At 38.5% G+C, this 18,888-nt stretch overlaps 2 protein-coding genes across 4 annotated transcripts in view; one reads left to right on the top strand and one right to left on the bottom strand.

Annotated features, from left to right (window-relative positions):
• The window catches only part of LOC105569561 (eukaryotic translation initiation factor 5B), a 34,595-nt gene extending 23,777 nt beyond the window's left edge, over positions 1-10,818 (bottom strand). The window contains exons 1-11 of the mRNA XM_012026126.1: positions 10,425-10,818; positions 9,208-9,569; positions 8,885-9,074; positions 8,471-8,803; positions 8,170-8,379; positions 7,631-8,073; positions 7,332-7,549; positions 7,007-7,209; positions 6,488-6,753; positions 5,588-5,669; positions 5,289-5,470 (exon numbers count right to left, since the gene is read on the bottom strand). Of these exons, the coding sequence (XP_011881516.1) occupies positions 5,289-5,470; positions 5,588-5,669; positions 6,488-6,753; positions 7,007-7,209; positions 7,332-7,549; positions 7,631-8,073; positions 8,170-8,379; positions 8,471-8,803; positions 8,885-9,074; positions 9,208-9,569; positions 10,425-10,458 (2,523 nt within the window). The 5' untranslated portion in view covers positions 10,459-10,818. The remainder of the gene's footprint in view (positions 1-5,288; positions 5,471-5,587; positions 5,670-6,487; positions 6,754-7,006; positions 7,210-7,331; positions 7,550-7,630; positions 8,074-8,169; positions 8,380-8,470; positions 8,804-8,884; positions 9,075-9,207; positions 9,570-10,424) is intronic.
• Positions 10,819-12,185: 1,367 nt separating this feature from the next.
• LOC105569557 (UDP-glucuronosyltransferase 2B31-like) lies at positions 12,186-18,863 on the top strand. 3 transcript variants are annotated; one of them, XM_012026117.1, is made up of 6 exons: positions 12,186-12,289; positions 14,753-15,191; positions 16,245-16,667; positions 17,362-17,593; positions 17,708-17,933; positions 18,457-18,863. In XM_012026117.1, exons 2-6 carry the CDS (start codon positions 14,793-14,795, stop codon positions 18,734-18,736), a joined length of 1,560 nt encoding a protein of 519 aa, XP_011881507.1. In that variant the 5' UTR covers positions 12,186-12,289; positions 14,753-14,792; the 3' UTR covers positions 18,737-18,863. The 3 variants fall into 3 exon arrangements, with proteins under 3 accessions (XP_011881507.1, XP_011881508.1, XP_011881506.1); XM_012026118.1 differs by lacking the exon at positions 12,186-12,289 and adding an exon at positions 12,958-13,006; XM_012026116.1 differs by lacking the exon at positions 12,186-12,289 and adding an exon at positions 14,335-14,499.
• The last annotated feature ends 25 nt before the right edge of the window (positions 18,864-18,888 follow it).

Below are 18,888 nucleotides of genomic sequence, written 5' to 3'. Positions count from 1 at the left end.
ATCGGCACCGACACCGGCACCGGCACTGGCACTGACACCGGCACCGGCACCGGCACCAGCACCAGCATCGGCCACGGAAGAGGAGCGAGCACAGTGCTTCCGTCCGCCTGCTGCACGACGGCCGAACGAGTCAGGTAGCCAATCGGCTGGCCTCCGAACCCGGTCAGATGCTGTGAAATACTTCGGAATAGCGAAGATCTGTCCCGCCCGAAGCCGACAACAAATTTGAAACGTTTCCCATTATATCGAAATTTGCGCGCGTCCTAATAATCCTCGGTATCTCAAAAAGCGAGCCTCCCTTCCCTCCTCAAGTGCAATTTCTATAAAAGTGAATTTCCAACGGACAATAAAATGTTATAATTCATTTCGAGGTCGCTCATTGATACCATCACAAAGGGACAGCATCCTTAAATGGCCTGAAAAGGCTTGCGGTTGAGTCACGGCCAGTGGATTTACAGGTACCACAATAACAATAAAAGAAAAGAGAAAAAGAGCGATTGTCAAACGGGACCAACGGTAGTAATCCAGATTGAGCGGATTTACCGGGATAATCCGAGGAAATGAGCGAAAAATATGTCGTCGTCAGCGGAGCGAAAATCCTAATTATGGATCGCGTAATTTGTTAGACAAGAACGATTGGTATCGTATACAGGCAGTTATAAAAATGCATTAGTTTCGTCTCGAGGGAACTCTCGGGCCTCTTCTTAATGCATAACTGGCGTGTAAGAAACTGCTGTCGTGCCGAGCGTTCGGAAACAATGTGAGGAAGCGAACCATCTTTTCCTGTTGCGCTCGCATTGACTCGGAGCCGAGAAGGCGTTCCATCCGCTCGTGACGGCGCGCTCTGCTCTGCTCTGCTTTGCTCCGCTCCGCTCCGACGTACATTTGAGAAAACGCCCCGAATAAAGTCAGCCGCAAACACGTACAATGACAAAAAAGCGATTTGTTTTAATACCAAGGTTATTAGATAAGAATTCTTCTATTAACTGATATTACTTCATAAAAACGCAACGCACGTTAATATTAATAATAATACTAATTATTTAATTACTACTACAGTTAACAATATATTATTGTTATGTAAATAATTATTCAAATTATTGTATTCCGCAATAAAGGAATTTTGCCAATGTAACGCGTTACCTGCTGACTTTTCAAAGGAAAGTCCTCTATTATGAGATAATAGATTTTCCATGCACAAATTCAATTACAGATCTTTTTTCGCAACGATTACACATTAACAATGAATTTTCTACTAAACAGATTTCGCTCCAAGGGCGATACATTCACGGTGGAATCAACTGATGATGCCTATTAATTCAACAGAAACCCCGCTATCCCACATTAGGGGACTTTCCTCTATTAATTCGACAACGTCAATCACTCCGATTGCCGATTCAGAAAATCTGGAAACTCTCCTACCAATTGACACGGGACGCGAGATCAATATATTAATTGGCGATACTACACCGCGGCAATAACCGTGGTTAGTATTACGTAGTTTCGACGAGAAAAAAAACCCGATATCAGTCGTACTCGCGTCGCTGCGATTATGTTAGCGACGCCGCCTGCTGTTATATAACGGTCGCCATATGACGATTTCAGTAATAACAAAATGCCGATGGTATCTGCTATCGCAAGAGTCAACCCAGCTCGAATAAGCCCGGCGATTGTTGTTGCGATTAATTGTCGCCATTTGTTAGCAAGTTGCCGCAGCCTATATATCCACCTGTCTCACCTGCACACACGCCTATAGGCAGGTAATCGTCAATCAAGGCGCGCGCGCCTGCTGGTTCCGAGAAGAGCGCGTAAAACCCCGCGGTCTCGATTAAGCTGCATATTCCGATCCCGTTCGACTAAACGGTACGAGGACAGGAAAGACCGTCGCCCGATAAGAATCGTTAATTCAACAACCGCCATTGTGCATCGATCGTGGCGGAGAGGCGTCGTATCGTTTAATTAACGACGCCGATGTACGTACGTGCCCGTAATAACAGCGTGGTTTGACCAGAGTGGTTTACGTTTTACCGGGGCAGCGCCTTGAAAACATCTTCATGGCCGCCGAGTAATCTTGACCCAAAGACACTCTACATTGATTCTTCTTTACGTTACACATTGAATTCACGTCAAAAGTTACGACTTCCTGTTATTGCGGCGGCCGCGACAGGTACGGTGTATGTGAAAAGATTATGCACCCCGTACACTCTCTACGTTTATGTAAGGTAAGTCCGGGGAAGATGCCAGTAGTGGGTGTCAAAAGTGTCACTTTGTTAAATCTGGCAAGATCTGTTCAAAGTTCAAAAGCAAGCCGCGAACAGGTTTCTTATAATTTTGCACTCTTATCTATTAAGATCTTTCATAATTTCTTTTCATTGAAAGTTCTTCAGGCGATTTTATGTCAATTTACAGTGCATTTAATAAGTATAGCACTGAACAATTCAAAACAAATCGATAAACGCAAATCTAAGCTAAAAATATTAATTTTTCTGACAGATAATTGTCTTCCCACATTACAGAGGACATTTTTCGCGGAATTATCTTAGACTTTGCTCTTAGAAATTGAAGATTGCGCTGTGTCTTGTAATAGGTGCATCACCAAACATAACTAGGATCTCCCGTCACTTTCTATTTGACAGATACGTAAACTAATTAAAAAGAAATTAATTAGACGATATTTAGGAAATAACGAGCCAGCTATTTGACGCACGGTCAGATAACAGTAAGGGACCACGATGTTTCAACAGTAGCAAAGTACAGCGACAAGAATGTCGCTATCTATCTTGCAATCAGCGTTGCTCCGGCGAACCGGGACGTCCCTCAAAAATTGAAGACGCCACGGGCATTCATTCGCGGCGTCGAGTCCGCTCCGTTCTCTCCGCGAGCGTATCCTCGTTACTTTATTTCCGCTATTTCTCGCGCGGTATCCGTCGATGAAACTGCTACGATTCCTGAATCCGCCCGCCCGCTCGCCCGTCCATCCGTCGATCCGTCCACCCACGGTGCCCGCGCGCCGAGTGTGGGCAGTTTCCTGTACGTTGATCACGTATTCCTTTTTTTTCTTCAGCCTACACACGTCCGCGGGCGCGAGCGCACGAGCCTCCATGTTGGCAAAAACGAGGCGTTCCAAGAGGGAGAGAGAGAGAGAGAAAGAGAAAGAGAGAAGGAGGGGGAGAGGAAGGGAGGAGAAAGAGGGAAAGAGAGGCACCATCGTCGCGTGCGTGTGTGTGTGTACCTGCGTGAGTTTAATTTGCCAACCTTTCTCATCCCTTCGCCCCCTCGTCCTTCCCCCTTGTGACTCCGGCCTCACTTCGTGATACTTGGATTCTTCCTCCCTCCCTCTATCTGTCCCTCCCACCCTTTTCGCGCCGTAGAGAAACACCGTGTCTCTGTGTGCACGTGAGGAAGTGGCATGGATAGGAGGGCAGCGGGGAGAGAAAGGGGAAGGGGGATCGTACGTGCGTGCCTCGAGTGTGCGTGCGATAAAACTGACGTCACGGGGCAATCGCGGTGGGGGGAGCCCATTCATAACCCGAGCAAGGACAGGCTTAAGGCCGTTTCGGACGGTGTGTTACATCGAGCCGAAGATGACAGCAAGTTTTTGCTCTCTCTCTCTCTCTCTCTCTCTCCCTCCTCCCCTCCCTGTCTTTCCCTCTCTCTTTGCACGGCCATTGCAAAAAAAAACTTTTGAACGGATAATCGGCGGCCCCGAGAGCCCGAAATGGAAAAACGTATGCTCGCAGACACGACAGAATCGTTTTCACTACGGTCATAACGTAGTTGGAGCTTGTTGTGAATGATATCTCGGTTCCGAGATAACAGGACATTTTTGCTATTCTTTCACACCGAGATGCTCTTATGTAAATATACAAGTTTGCCTCTCTGCGATTATACGGGGACGGGACTGCCGCGGACTAACGCGCCGGACGATCGTAACTTGCTCGTAAATAATACAGTTTGTGCATGCGTGCGTGCGTGCGTGTACCAAATATAATATCTAACTTCTATGAGAACGACTTGCACACGATTGGCACGTATCAGATTTCAGAACGTCGTTTATCAAACGTTATCGATGAGGATTTACGTATAATCGCATCACGCGACAGATAACGCGCTCTCGTATTGTGAATGGCAGCCACGGCCGCGTACTTTACTCCTTTTAAATATTACATCGAGACGCTTGGCTAACATGGAAAATTGTCGGAAGGCGAAACCCGAAAACCGCGTGCTCCAAAACTTTGGTCACTGTACGGCTTACAGGACACCCTGTAGAAGGCTGTAGAGGCGTGCCCACGCGGTTGGACAGCGCGGCTGATAGCACGATGGGAGGAGGGGGAGGGGGATCACGGGTACAAGCACCGTGTGCGACCAATGAGCCGTATCCTGCTAAACTGTTAAGAAGGAAGTGGTTCGTTGCTGCTGCTGTTGCCGCTGTTCTCTCTCCATCTGTCTATCTATCTAGCTACCGATCTATCTGTCCATCTCTCTGCGCCTAATCTCGTCTATGCACGCTCGTCGATGTACATGTGTCCATTTTATTTATTTGTACATCCGCGAGTCTCGATCCCTTTTCGAGATTTGACATCGTTTTCGCGCGTAATGTATGTACGAGTGTAAGTTGGCATCGTGAGAAATATACTATCCGACTTGTAAGAATGCATTTTCCTCGATGATATAAACGAATTGCAAGTTATTTTTAGAGTTGTAGAAATAATATATAATATACATATATATATATCTCATATATATATACACTTATACATACGTAGATAAGTTTAATAAATACTTGTGTAGACTTCGGTTGCTGATAAGATAACAATCAAGGGATATCAAGTGGCAATGATATCATTTTATATTGAGATTGTTGAATCAATATTTAGTAAAGGAAGCCGTGGTATCAGTAGACGATATTTTTATCAGTACTTTCATTTTAATAGTATGAGGCAATAATAATACCCAGCATCATATATAAAATATCAGTGAAAAATTATCGGAAATCGTATTACTCAACGCAAGTGATTATATAATGCGATAACGATTACCATTCATCTCTTTAACTTATGTAGGAATATCAAAGTTATAACGCCAATTAAACGACTCAACTATCTAACATATGATAATAATCGCGCGATATATTCGGTGTCCGTGAAACACATACTCGATTGGCAGCACTCGGGAGTAAAAAGAAGAAATATTATAGCAATGTACCTGATATTGTGACTCGTATACGAATACATATGATGTCGTATGCACGCGCAAAATAAGGGATTGCTCTGCAGACAAGTACTCACCGGTATTTTGCTGCTTTTCAGGAAGTCCAACAACGCTTCAAGAGCTCCCAAGGTTGACGCCTGAACGTAAACTCCTCGTTCAGCTAGCCGTATGTTTCCCAGAGCGCTCGACAATTCCTTTCCTATTTCTTCCTTCATAACGTCTACTTCGTCTGGTTTTTGCGCAACTTGCATATTTAATCCTACATGAGAATATCAACTCGTGTTACATTCTTCAGAACAAATTTAAAAATTATACGTATTTTATATATCACAAAGCAAAAGAATACTCTTATTGAATTTAGAAGTAGGCTACGTACCAGCAATGGACTTTTCCAAATCTTTAGCAGCAATTTTCACTCCTTGGGCAGCCTTCACTTCACGATGTTCAATATACGCATTCTGAAATAAAAAATATACATGATGCACATTATATCTCAAAATCAAACATAAATACAATTGGGTTACTGTTGTTTCCACCATCGATACCAGAGACTGACCAAATTTTATTTTCCGACTATTCTTTTAAACTTTTTGACTTCATAATCTATTTACATCAAGGACTACGGTTACTTTTATCCGGCGATTTATATGATTGGACAAATTATCCTGTTATCTTATTGAATTCTTTTATACTTTAACCGATAATGCGGATCTTACAATGCTCTTTTAATCCATCGACTTTGTAAATTTAATATTTTTCTATTTAGCTGATTGGATAATGTCAATCTTATTTGAGTTTTTACTTATAATGCGTAACCGTGAATGTGAATGCACAATATGATAGACCATTTTAAAATACATATATTTAATACTGAAGAAGGCGGAAACATTTATTATTTGTCAAGCCGTTTGTACCAAAATATATAACTATAAACTTTCTTTATAAATCACAAAGCTAATTTATTGATTTTTATCTTAGAAGTCTTATTTGCTCAATTTTTGTTTCAAAATCAAGTATGGAGGAAGTGAGATGTGGTGTGGTTGGTACGAATGGTGGATTCGTAATCGACGGGTTTCGAGTTTAATCCCTCATCTTACATTACAGATTTTAAATTCGTAATCTGCGTAAACTAAAGTTTTAGCTGAATGATTGATAGTATACAAGAAATAATAATTGTGATTTATCTTAGAGCATAAAAGAAACTGAAATATTATCCTGACTCGCAATTCCTTTAATGGTTGCGGCATAAGAAGCATAAAAGAAATTGAAATACTACCTTGACTCGCAACTCCTTTAACGGTTGCGGCATAAGAAGCGAGCGAATTTGTGTTACAATAGGCCCGTCCGTACCAGCAATGATGACTGTATCACCTTCTCTTAACACGCCATTGACTAGAATACAGTCTATCGTCGTACCAAGTCCAGGCAATGCTTTGACTTCTAATACGGTAGCCTGAAGCTCTTCGCTGTACATCAATCTTTTAGCCAAAGGACCTTGGCATGCGTCAACTATTAACGCCAACAGATTGCCCATACCTTCGCCTAGACACAATACCGTGAATAATTAGAAAGGAGAAGGCTCACTATGAAAACAATTAATATTAAAAAACAAAGACAGAAAAGCCAAAGCAGGTTGCTTGTGCTCTTAAACAGAAACACTGATTAGTGCCAACAACCTGCCTTAGCTCTTCTACTTTTGTTTTTTAATATTGATGATACAGTAAGATATAAAAAAAGTTTAAATATCCTCAGATATCGCGTTTCTATCTTCAAGTATACATTTGTATGTCGTTACCTGTTATAGCACTGGTAGGAACTAACGACACATATTCTCTAGGATCTGGATTTTCATAATATACTGCCGCATTTAGACCTTGTTCGGCAAACTGTACAATAATATCCTTCGACCGCCTCTCAAATTCTCGCTGAGTATTGGATTCTTGATTCTTTACTATATCTTGAACATCCTTACGATTCATGGTCCGCCAATCGTACAATCTGAAAAAATGAAATTGTCATGACTTTTGTAACGCAGCTTTATGATAGCTACTCTTATGACATAGAGTGCAAATTATTCTATAGCAAATATCTCAGTTATCAATTACTTAATGTGAAATTACCTGTCAATTTTATTGAGAGCGACAACAAAAGGACATTTTTTGGCTTTCAATAAATTGAGACTCTCTATAGTTTGTGGTTCCAACCCATGCATAATATCTACAACTAAAATTGCTATATCGCAAAGAGAAGACCCTCTGCTCCTGAGATTACTGAACGATTCGTGACCAGGTGTATCTATGATCAAGAGACCAGGGATTTTAAATTCCTTGTCAGCAAACTAAAACAAAAAGGTAATTGTTAAATATGGTATAATCAGAACATCAATGTTTAAAGATTTAGATCTCAAGTCAACACTTACGCCCTTTACATGCCTTGTTGAATCTTGGATAGCTTCAATCGGCACATTAGTAGCACCAATTTGTTGAGTTATACCACCAGCTTCTCCATCTTGTACATTCGTTCTTCTCAATTTGTCCAGAATCTTCGTTTTGCCAGTATCGACGTGTCCCAAAACACAAACAACGGCAGCTCTCAGATTATCCAAAGACTTCTTCTTCTCTGCCTCTATACGGCGATTCAGAATTCGTTCCCTTGCACGTTCCTTTTTACGTGCGGCATCTGGCACTTTATCCTCCACCTCACTACCTTCATCGCTCTCAACCTCAGATACAGATTCACTTCCGCTTTCGCTCTCTGTATCACTTTCGGACGAATCTTTCTTTTCTCGTTCAGCTGAGCCCGCGACTTTTTGACCAGGTTTCTCCACTTTTTCATGTGTCTTGAGAATATCATCTGATTTATCTGAAATTAATTAAGATTTGATTACTTTAATGTATCACTTTACTAGATAAGAGAATCTCTGAACCATATGATTTTATAATCTATATAAAACAATACCTTCTTCTTCTTGTTCATCATCAGTGGTATCGGCATCCCATGAATCCTTAACATCGTCTTCTTCTTTCTTTTCTTTTTCATCCTTTACTGGTTCATCTACAATTTCTACTTGCACTTGAGCCGCGGATGTTTCAATATCCTCAATCTTTTCTTCCTCTTTCTTTTCTACACTAACTTGTTGCTTCAATTTATTTGGCCTAATTCGTGTTCCTAAAATCATAAAAATAATACAAAACAATGCAATACTTAATGTAATAACTTTAACTTCTTTGTAAATATTCTACAAAAATATATACAATACCTGGTCTAGGTTTTTTCTCTCCTACTTCTGGCAAATCCAAACCTTGAGCTTTAAGTGCTTCGATCATTGCTTGTGCTCTAGCTCTGTCTTGTTTTTGTTTCGTTGTTAAGAATTTTCCTTCTGCTTTCAATCTCTCTTTTCGTTGTTTTTCTTTCAATTTCTTCTTTTCTTTGCGCTCCTGTTCAAGTCGCAGTTGTTCCAATCTTGCCTGCTCTCGCAATTCGTCTTGTCGTCTCCTTTCCTCTTCTTCACGCTTCAATCTTTCTTCCTCCTCTTTCAATTTCTTTAAAGCTTCTTGCATAGCAGCAATAGTTTTCTTTCCAGGCCCTTTAGCTGTTACAAGGGTGATTATTAGAAATACATATACGTTAGAAAAACATCACCCAAACGATATATATTTATAATTGAAATTACCTTTTTCTTTCGTTTCTTCCTTACCACCTTTCTTCTTTTTCTTCTTCGTACCATCTTCAAGCTCAGCAGCATCACCATCGGCTTCTACGCTATCCTCCTCCTTCTTTGCTGATATAACTGTATCATTTTTCTTTTCATCAGAAGTTGTAGTTTCACCATCTTCTTTCTTATTACTTTCCTTGGCAATGTCCTATCAGATAAATAAAAAACGTTATTAAATACATGTATTATTAATAAGAAATATCTCATTAATTTTAACACAAAAGATTTTCAAAGGCATTTATTATAGTGAATAAATTACACATTGTATCTATCTTTCTTACCGCTTTTTTCTGAGCTAACTTCTTTTGCTTCTCTCTTTCCTTCTTTTCTTTTTTCTTTTGAGCCGCCGTCTTTACAGTACTAACTTCAATGTCCACGTCATCATTATTTAATTCTGGTTCTACAATATTATTGTCCGTAGTTTCATCTTTGACATCTCCCTTTTCACCCTTTTCATCCTTTTCCTTCTTCTTATCCTTCTTCCCCTTTTTCTTTTTATCTTCATTGTCAATGTTTTGCTCGTTTGGTTCTGTTTTATTTTCAACTTCATTGTCCGTAGCTGGTGTGTCTCCAGAATATTCCAATGCCAACTCTGCCAATACTTGTTCAATGTCTTCATCGCTGTCATTGCGCTTTCTCCTACCTATCGAAGCAAATCACAAAATCTATTACAACCAACAGAATATTATACAATTGTATATTTAACGTGTGTGTGTGTGTGTAAAACTTGGACGAGAAAGCAACTACAAGACGTTGATGATGTATGTATTATAAAAAAAATCAACTAAATTTGAACGATTCTCTATTAATCTGTGTTGATTAATTAATGATATAAAGCAATCAGTTTCAAGACATCGGGACAAACAATAGACTTGTTGGGAGGATTATAGTTAAGAAACATTACTTTCCTAATGATCGAAAATAAGTATCATAAATATCACGACATTAATCTTAAGCACGACACGATTCAGGGGTCCTCAACTTTCACCTATGTATGTCACTTGGATAGCTTTCACTTTCACTCTACTCGATTGACTAAAACAAGTTGTAACGCTAGAAAAATTACAGGCAATTTATCACAGTTCTTCAAGACCTTGCTATGCAGCTTGACTCCGCAACGTTATCTAACGTCAGACATTATTAGAACGACGGAATATAGAACTGCTGCCAGATTCGTTACGACGGTCCTCGCGGGAAACATAGAATGTCCGCGGCATCGCATAGGTGCCATGGGCGAGCATATCGAGTATCACAATCGCCATATGCGGCGCCGAGGAGACAACGCGACAGCGACAACGACAACGCCAACGACGTCGGTGCCGATCCGACGTGCGGGCGTGTAGACGGGGAGCACGATTGAGGTTAGGTCGAAGCAGACGACACTTGCCACATCGGTGCCAGTGGCACGCACGTGCATATGTTAAATCGACAGACGTTAAATTCGGCGAGGCGACGTTCGCGAGACGGCGTTCGTCGCCGGTGCGACCCTCCCGCTCACCTTTCTTGCCCTTTTTCGGCTGCGACTCCTGCATCCTGGCTCGCTGCTGCGGTCGACCGCTCCGTTCAGCTTTCTCCCCGACTCCTCTATCTCGCGTTCCCCCAACAGGCTGTCTCGGCGATCGGCTCGGCCGGCGATGGCGCGTGCGACGATCTCGGGACGAGGAATGGTGCGATACAAGCGTATCGCTGGTAAAAAGTCATGCAGACGCAACAAAAAATATATATATCTCGTGCAGTATCACCACGAGCGTGCTCGCGACCCGGTCTCGCCAAGGCAGGGCGGTACACAGCTTGTGGAGCACGCAACTCCGCGCTTGCACACGTGTGGTAGTGACTGTAACGTCCGTTCGGTCCATTCTGCGCCACAGAACGCAACGGCACGTCACGTGACGCGACCCGGCCAATCAGCCCGTGCGGACGGTTACGCCGCTCGAGAGGTGCGCGCGCCGCTCCGTTGGCCACCATTGCCGCGTTTACGTTACGGCGCGTCATTTGAACATCGACGTTGCTACCAAAGTTGAAACGCTTCTTGTTCTCGATGAATTTCGGAACGCAACAATTTTACGAAGACGCGCGACAAGAAGCCACAGAAATTTATGTAGATCCCAAAAGAATTACCTCTTTGGAAACTTTTGAAAATTTTTCAAATAATTATACTCATAATTATTATTGCTATTATATAATCATGTGCATATATGATAATATTTCGAGTCAATCATCACTGCGCTAATCTAATCGAGGATTAAAATTTGATCAGAGTGAAGTTCGCTAAACTTTTGAGAGAGAGAGAGAGAGAACTTTGCTCCGATGCAGTCAAATTTCAATTTGATAAGTACAGAACGAAAATAGTCTAAATTCTCTTTGTACTTATTACGCAAATTTGTTGTTAATTAATAAAACTGGAAATAAAACATAATTGTTAGTTGGATTTCTCTCCCCTCGCCTTACCCATGCCCAGTGTGCAATATCATATAAAAAAACTCTTTTAATATTCAAATTTGAGAATTAGACGTCCATCAATGTCATCTTAAAGATAACATAATGATAACAATAAGTCCTGTAATGAAATTTTAGAGGAAAAAAGACACTTAAAAGAATACTAAAATCTGATTTCTTATAAATGTCCTAATGTTAGTTAACATTAAGAATTGCTATTTGGCATTAAGAAGTACATCGTCGCAGCATCGTACTAATGGTCATTATTAAAATAAAATTTTAAAAAAATAATAAAATTCTTCTCTTTAAATCAGTTCTGTCGAATATTCCGAAGGACCAAAGAAACATTAACAGAGTTACTCTCGAGCAGCACTGAAGATTTACTACCCTCTTCAAGAAGACGGACAGAGCGAGACAGACAAATATTATAGTTCCTATTCTGTCTTGATCAGCGACTTTCTATCTCACTTATCTAAGGTAACATAGAAAATCGTTAACCAATCAGAATTACTAGAAAGAGACAGAAAGGGAAGCATTTGTCAATCTTCAAGAGAGAGCGATACTTAAGAGTGTATCAACTCGACCCAATCATAGGGTTATTCTGATAGAACCAAATTGAAGGTAAAATTAAAGGCAATGTGAGCCGTCACCTGCTCGCCGGTGTTAAATTAAAAGTCTACGTCAATTTTTGTAGAAACTCTGATAGAACCGTTTCAATCATTCCGGCGAAATTCTTTTGTGCGATATGCGATGTTGGCGATACGCGAGTTACGTCTTTATGTTTATGCAAGTTTATGCAAGTTAAGCTCCTTGTGACGATACCCTGAGTCTTCCAGTATAGTACGGAATTCACTGCTGGAATTCACAATACTTCCAATTGGGAAATTTATCATTTTTTACAAGAAATATTGTTCCATGATAACACATGTAAGTAAAGTAATTAATAATTAAATATTTCAAACATGTACAATTTATGTAATACATTTCCAATTCATTGGTGTTTGTACGTTTTGCTTAGAGCGTTGAAGATAATTAAGAAAAAGATAATAAAGATAAACTTAATAATTTATATTGCAAAATAACTTTTGCTTTTTCAAAAAGTGAATTTTAAAAGAATTTAAATTTAGATTATTTCGAATAATTCTATACGAAAACTTTCATATGTAAAGAATTTTATCATCTGACTGCTAGAATGAGGAACAAAACGATTAAGACCAACGCTAATACAACTGCCACCATGAGATGGCATCACGATTTGCAATAGTTTCTGATTAAATTTGTAATGATTTCAATAATGTCAACGTTACGTGCAACGCAATAAGAAAATATTAGCAAGTCTTGTTTTCATATATCTAAAATAAAATTTCACGAATCTATGTGGTATATACATACATGCGATTTTGTCTCAAATTTAACTACTCCACTTTTTATGTTATCGTATTGTATAAATTAACATGTTTTGAATGAATTATAAATTATTATAAATTATCGCAAACCGTCGAAACTCGTTTACTGACTTAATAATCAGGACGATGTATTCAAACGTCTCGTTAAATAGTGAGTTTCTCGCCCTTAGAAAAAAATACTTAGCGCTGCGTCGTAACGTCGCGTGGTAACGTCTGTCATATTTCTAGCCTGGAAAAGGTAAATAAGAATTTATATTCACTTGATTTCGCGTCTACAATGTGTCCTTGGCGTATAATCCAAACATTACATTTCGCACAGTTATTAGATAATACAATTTTACGATGGCTTTAACATGGAAACATATGTCGCTTATCTGTATCTTATCTATTGAAATACTTTACGATTCAATATGTATTTCGCCATTTTGTATTTTTTCAATCCTAGTTTTACTTATGAATATACGATATATATCATATTGCGAAAGTTATTAGCTAAAATCAGAAAATAAGAAAAGAAGAAAATAATTAAATATTACCCTGTTTACAATCTAGATACCAGAGAACTCTTCACGTTGTCATGTTCAACTTTAATCTCGCGTGCTATGTTATACAGAGACTAATCTTAGGAGGCAGTTTTGTCGAATCATTAACTTATGTAACGATAGTTCTAATACCGTTGAAATCTCGAGTGCTTCACGTCTTCTTGCTATAGAAACTGTTACAACTGAGATATAATAATTATGTAAAATTGTTGTTAATTCAATACAATATAACATGCTAATTTATGCAATATGATAACACAAAAATGAGGTGATTAGTTGAAAGTAAACCTGCATGTGTAAATTATACACATACATTTTAATTTTTCGTGAAGAAACGCAGTTAGTATTTGTCTATTCTTATTGCATTTTATACACGATCTGTCGCAAAAATAACCGAAACTTTGAAAAATCATGAAACAACTTTTTAGGACAAATTTGTTCAAAATACATTCCTGTATTTTAAATAAAGTAACATTTATCCCAAAGAATTGTCGGTGTTTTGTTAGTTTTAAGAAGTTGGATCATTTTTGCGACAAACCGTATATAAATCATTGTTTGCACGAGTTAGTTGAGCAAGTACCAAAAACTATTAAAAGTCACAAGTAATAATTTAATTATTCACAATATGGTCCATCTAACATTACCTTACTACATTTCCTCACTATTAATTTTTCACTTTTACGTACCTATAAATCACTTAAATATTTGAAGAAAAAAATGAGAATTATAATCAATTGATCCACTATACTTAAATTATTATATATTTAGTTAAAACGTCTTGTCTTTACCAAAATTACGAGTAATTTTATTCTTAAATTAGCGCAAAGTTTACGAAAAGAGAATCAACAGAGGGAATATATCATCAGTGTTTTTGCTTGTCACTCGCTTAATGACAAAATGACAATTGCAAATGACAAACTAAATATTATCTTACCGGCAGATTACTCAAGACAACTGATTATTTAGAATGACGTATTTTATGATATAGCACGTGTGTGCGAATTTCATATGAATTCAAACAAATCGGTAGTATTATGCATCTTTAAATACATGTAATCATCTCCAACTCCCACAATGGAGACCCTACTATGTATTACACATGTGACTTAAACGATAACATGCATCTGAAATTGTCAGTCTATCATCGTGTGCATCAACGAACAGTCGGCAATATGATATGATATAGAAAGTGTGTGATTTGTTTGGTTTGCAGATTTCTAGCTTTTACTTAATAATTTATTAATTTCCAATCAAAACTAAATTCAAAATTTAAGTGTTATTACAGATCAAAGTACTAATTATAAAAACTAAACTTACACATTTTAATCTAAGATATTAAAATACTAAATATAGAAAAGCTAAAAGAAATTAGATACGTGGAAATAATAGAATTTAATAACTTTAAATTAATCGTTAACTCATAATTAATTTATTTTTCGTAGGTGCTTTAGATTGAAATTCACGTAAGAATACGGATAAAAAATGCGAGTGCCACCAGTGATTTTCCCTTTGTTGTTCAGCCTGGCGGTTTGCCACGGATATCGCTTGCTTGGACTATTTCCCTTTCAAGGCAAGAGTCATTTTGTTATGTTCGAGCAGCTGTTGAAGGGTCTAGCTCGAAAGGGCCATCAGATCGACGTGGTCAGCAAGTTTCCATTGAAAAAGCCTTATCCAAATTACACCGATATCGTAACGCTACCAATGCCAATAAAGCTGGTAAACAATATGACATTTGATATCATGCGGCAATTGTTCGCCGAAAATCCGACGTACATTGTTGCGACAATGGCAGGAAACGAGCTTTGCGAATGCTTGGAACATCCAGAAATAAAACAGCTAGCGCAACCGAAGAATCCACCCTACGATGCAGTTCTTATAGAGGTATACGATAAAAGAAAAGTCAGATTCTCTCCAAATTGATAATAAAAATCTAACTATTTAAAAAATTATTCTCTCATACTATAGAGTAATATTTTGTTATAAAGAATGATCATAACTAAGATGGGACATAAGATCAATAAAAAGATTTTGTAAGATAATTTTTTTACATTGAATGTAAGATTGTAGAGTCAAGATATTTATTATTCAAATCCGCTTTTTAAATCTTCATTTTGTTTAATCTTAATTGAGAGATATAATTTTTTAAATATTTTTTATTGGCCAAATTAGGCCATACTAACTAACTAATAGAAGTTCCAATAGATATGTTTTAAATTTTTGTATCAGTAAAGCGAAATTATTTAATAATAAAAATTTGTAATTTGCATGGCTTGAAAACGTCGAATCCTCAATAACCGCGAATTTATACTAACTGTTTGATACCGTCAAGTAGTACATTTGTGCCGATCAGCCAATTTACTAGTTATTACTATTTGATACGCGCGTATCAAATAATCGATGTAAACTAGACCAATATATTTTAAATATCTTCAGAAGGATATTATATCGCAGCCTTGATATTTACTTAAAGCTCAATTATTTGCTTAGGAGCACATCTATACTTTCTATAATATTTGTTCAATCAATATTTTCATCAATAATATGTAGGGCGTAACTTTGTGTAATTTAAACATGAACAACATTTAACGAATGTTTCGTAGTAGTTTCTTCACTTGACAGTAGACTTCTAATTACATGCGATTATCTCGTTTTAGCCTAAAGGTCAATAGTTTGACATGCTTCTGATATAAGAGATAAACTTTGATTCCTTCTTTGATGTTGCAATAATAAGAAACTATTATAATAACTTAATGACATGTACAAAGTGTTCTACATTGTTACAAGTGGCTATGATCCAAAATGGTGTCAATTATGTTACGCCCCTTATCTTGATTAATATGTGTCAAGACACTTGCTCTTACACTCGACTATATTAATCGGCAAATATTTAAACAGTTTTATTGCGAGCAATTTCACTATCATACGCCTTCTTAGGTTTTTGGCGCGCACTGTTTCGGTATCATTGCCCATCTACTGAAGGTTCCTTTGATTGGGGTCAGCACTACGTCGTTGTATCCATGGCTACCTTCACTGATCGCTCAACCTGAGAGCCTGGCCTTCGTGCCGAGCAATGTTTTAAGTTTCACCGGTCGTATGAATTTCTGGCAACGTCTGTATAATACGGTGCGCACGTATTACGACAAATGGTATTTCAATTATCTCACGACACGAGAGCAAGACAAGATAATAAGGGAGCAGTTCGGGCCGGACATGCCGGGCGTACGGGAATTGGAAAGAAAGGTGTCGTTGATCCTCATCAACTCTCACATCGCGCTAAATGGAATACAGCCGAAGACACCTGCCGCGGTGGATGTAGGGGGGCTCCATGTCCAGGATGAGGATCAAATGTTGCAGCCTGTAAGACTCTTATGACCCGTTTTCGTGGCCGTTTTCACTTTTTCGATGTAGCGCACGCAGCACAACGAATCGCGAGCTCACGTACATTATTCTTGCAGTTTAACGCTGATAACTTGTTTGTAAAATAGATAATTTCATGTGTGAAGCAGCAATATGTAAAATGTTTTTGCAACTTATGCACCTTCGAAATTGCTCTGAAAACAATTGGTCGAACCGATGTTAATCCGACATCAATTCATCGATAAACTGTCAATGTCAAATACTAGTTGGTATCTTTGTCATTTTCGAGATTTCTATTCTCTATATATTCGATGTAGAATTGGCCGAAAGAATCGTTTCTTCCTGTATATTCAATAATCAATTATTAGCTTATTATTGGCATTAGACTTGACAAGTCTTCATTGTTTCACGACTCCTTAAAATATTTCGTAATAATGTTTTTCTTAAAAGCAGAAATGCAGACTGTAAAATACTTTAAGTGGAAAATGTATCATAGCTCATGCGATAACAGCACGCGTTAATTAATTGTCATTCGATTATCTTTCTTCTATCGTATATGCAAAAATGGCATGAACAGTAGCATTAACATTGTGTGTACATTTGTTAGTATTATTAACAAGATTAGTAAACTTGCGAATAGTATTAGCAAGTATACATAATGTTCTTCTTCGTCTTGATACCGTTTTTCCCACAGGAATTAGAAAAATGGATGAATGATAGCAAAAACGGTTTCATCTATTTTACTTTTGGCTCGATGATGATGATTGAAACGTTTCCACCCGAATTTATAAGGGTGCTTTATGTATCCTTAGGCAAAATAGCACCTACAAGGGTTTTAATGAAGATTCCGAGTCCGGAAAAACTGCCTCCCGGTTTGCCCGGGAACATTTACATGTCACCTTGGATGCCGCAAATTAAAGTATTGAGTAAATATCTTTTTTCGATTTTATTTTTGTCTATTGCGAATCGACTCTTTCAAAGTAAATGAATGAAAATTTGGTAAAATCATGAAACTGTCTAATATAAATGTAATGCCGTAGGACATCCTAATATAAAAGGCTTCATCACCCATGGCGGACTCATGGGCACGCAGGAAGCCATAACGTGCGGTGTCCCCATGATCGGTATACCACTCTTTGCCGATCAGTTTATGAACATCGACGCGTACGTCGCCAGAAACATTGCCTTGCGACTGGACCTTGACACGTTTACCGAAGAAAGGATGGATGCAGCTTTAAACGCAATCTTATGGGACCCTTTGTACATGTAGGCAAATTCTATTTCTCATTTTGCAACTTATTATTCGAACAAAAACCTGCATGCTTTATGTACGAGGTTTGTTCCAAAAGTTTCCCATCTCTGCGTATATCTTTGTCTCTGGGAATCCTATTGTAAAATAGGTATTCGGTATTTAGGATGTTTTCCCACCAAGCGGCACGACTCAATTCAGTCGGCAACGGTACGCAGTTGTATGAGTGTCGAAAATTCTGAACGTCACATTTCACAAAATTCGTTCCACGAGTGCTTACTAGAAGATCAAAAGAATTCTCGTTGTTGAAATGGAAGACATTCTGGGATCCATCGACAAAGATTCTGAGTTGCTTAAAAAAGTGCCAAGTTTTTGGCAAAATTTAATACAAATTCTCTTCTCTTACTGTTCAAACCTCCCTTTTTTTACGACATAACGCTTGTGTTTAATCGTTATCTCGAATTTGCTTTGCGTGCACCTATCATTTTGTCATTTTTAATAACAACCATCGAATGTATTTTTCTAATTCGTTTACTTTAGGGAAAGTGCGCGGAACCTGTCCCGACAATTCCTCGATCGACCATTGAATCCTCTTGATACTGCTGCTTATTGGATCGAATACGTCATTAAGTACGGTGAGGATTCCCTGCGATCGCCCGCGATGGATCTGAGCTGGTGGCAATTATCTCTCGTCGATGTGATTGGCTTTCTCCTGTTGTGCGCAACAATTGTTATCGCTGTAACGGCATACATTACGCGTTTCGTGCTGGGTATTATAAACGGAGATAACAGTTCGTCGCATTTAAAAAAGACGAATTAGTCCATGTTAATTAGATATAAATAGATTGCACATTTTGCCTACTATTTATATCTTTGCGAAGAAATTCCCCCGAATTTGGAGGAAACGTTGTTATCGTTTCTCTTAAATAAAGATTTTGTTAAGAAGAGATTTGCATTTTTATTGAGGTATGT

The sequence above is a fragment of the Vollenhovia emeryi genome, unplaced genomic scaffold, assembly GCF_000949405.1.
Source record: "Vollenhovia emeryi isolate VEMERY1.0 unplaced genomic scaffold, V.emery_V1.0 DF939123.1, whole genome shotgun sequence".
Taxonomy (NCBI): domain Eukaryota; kingdom Metazoa; phylum Arthropoda; class Insecta; order Hymenoptera; family Formicidae; genus Vollenhovia; species Vollenhovia emeryi.
This window is presented reverse-complemented; position numbering and strand designations above follow the sequence as displayed.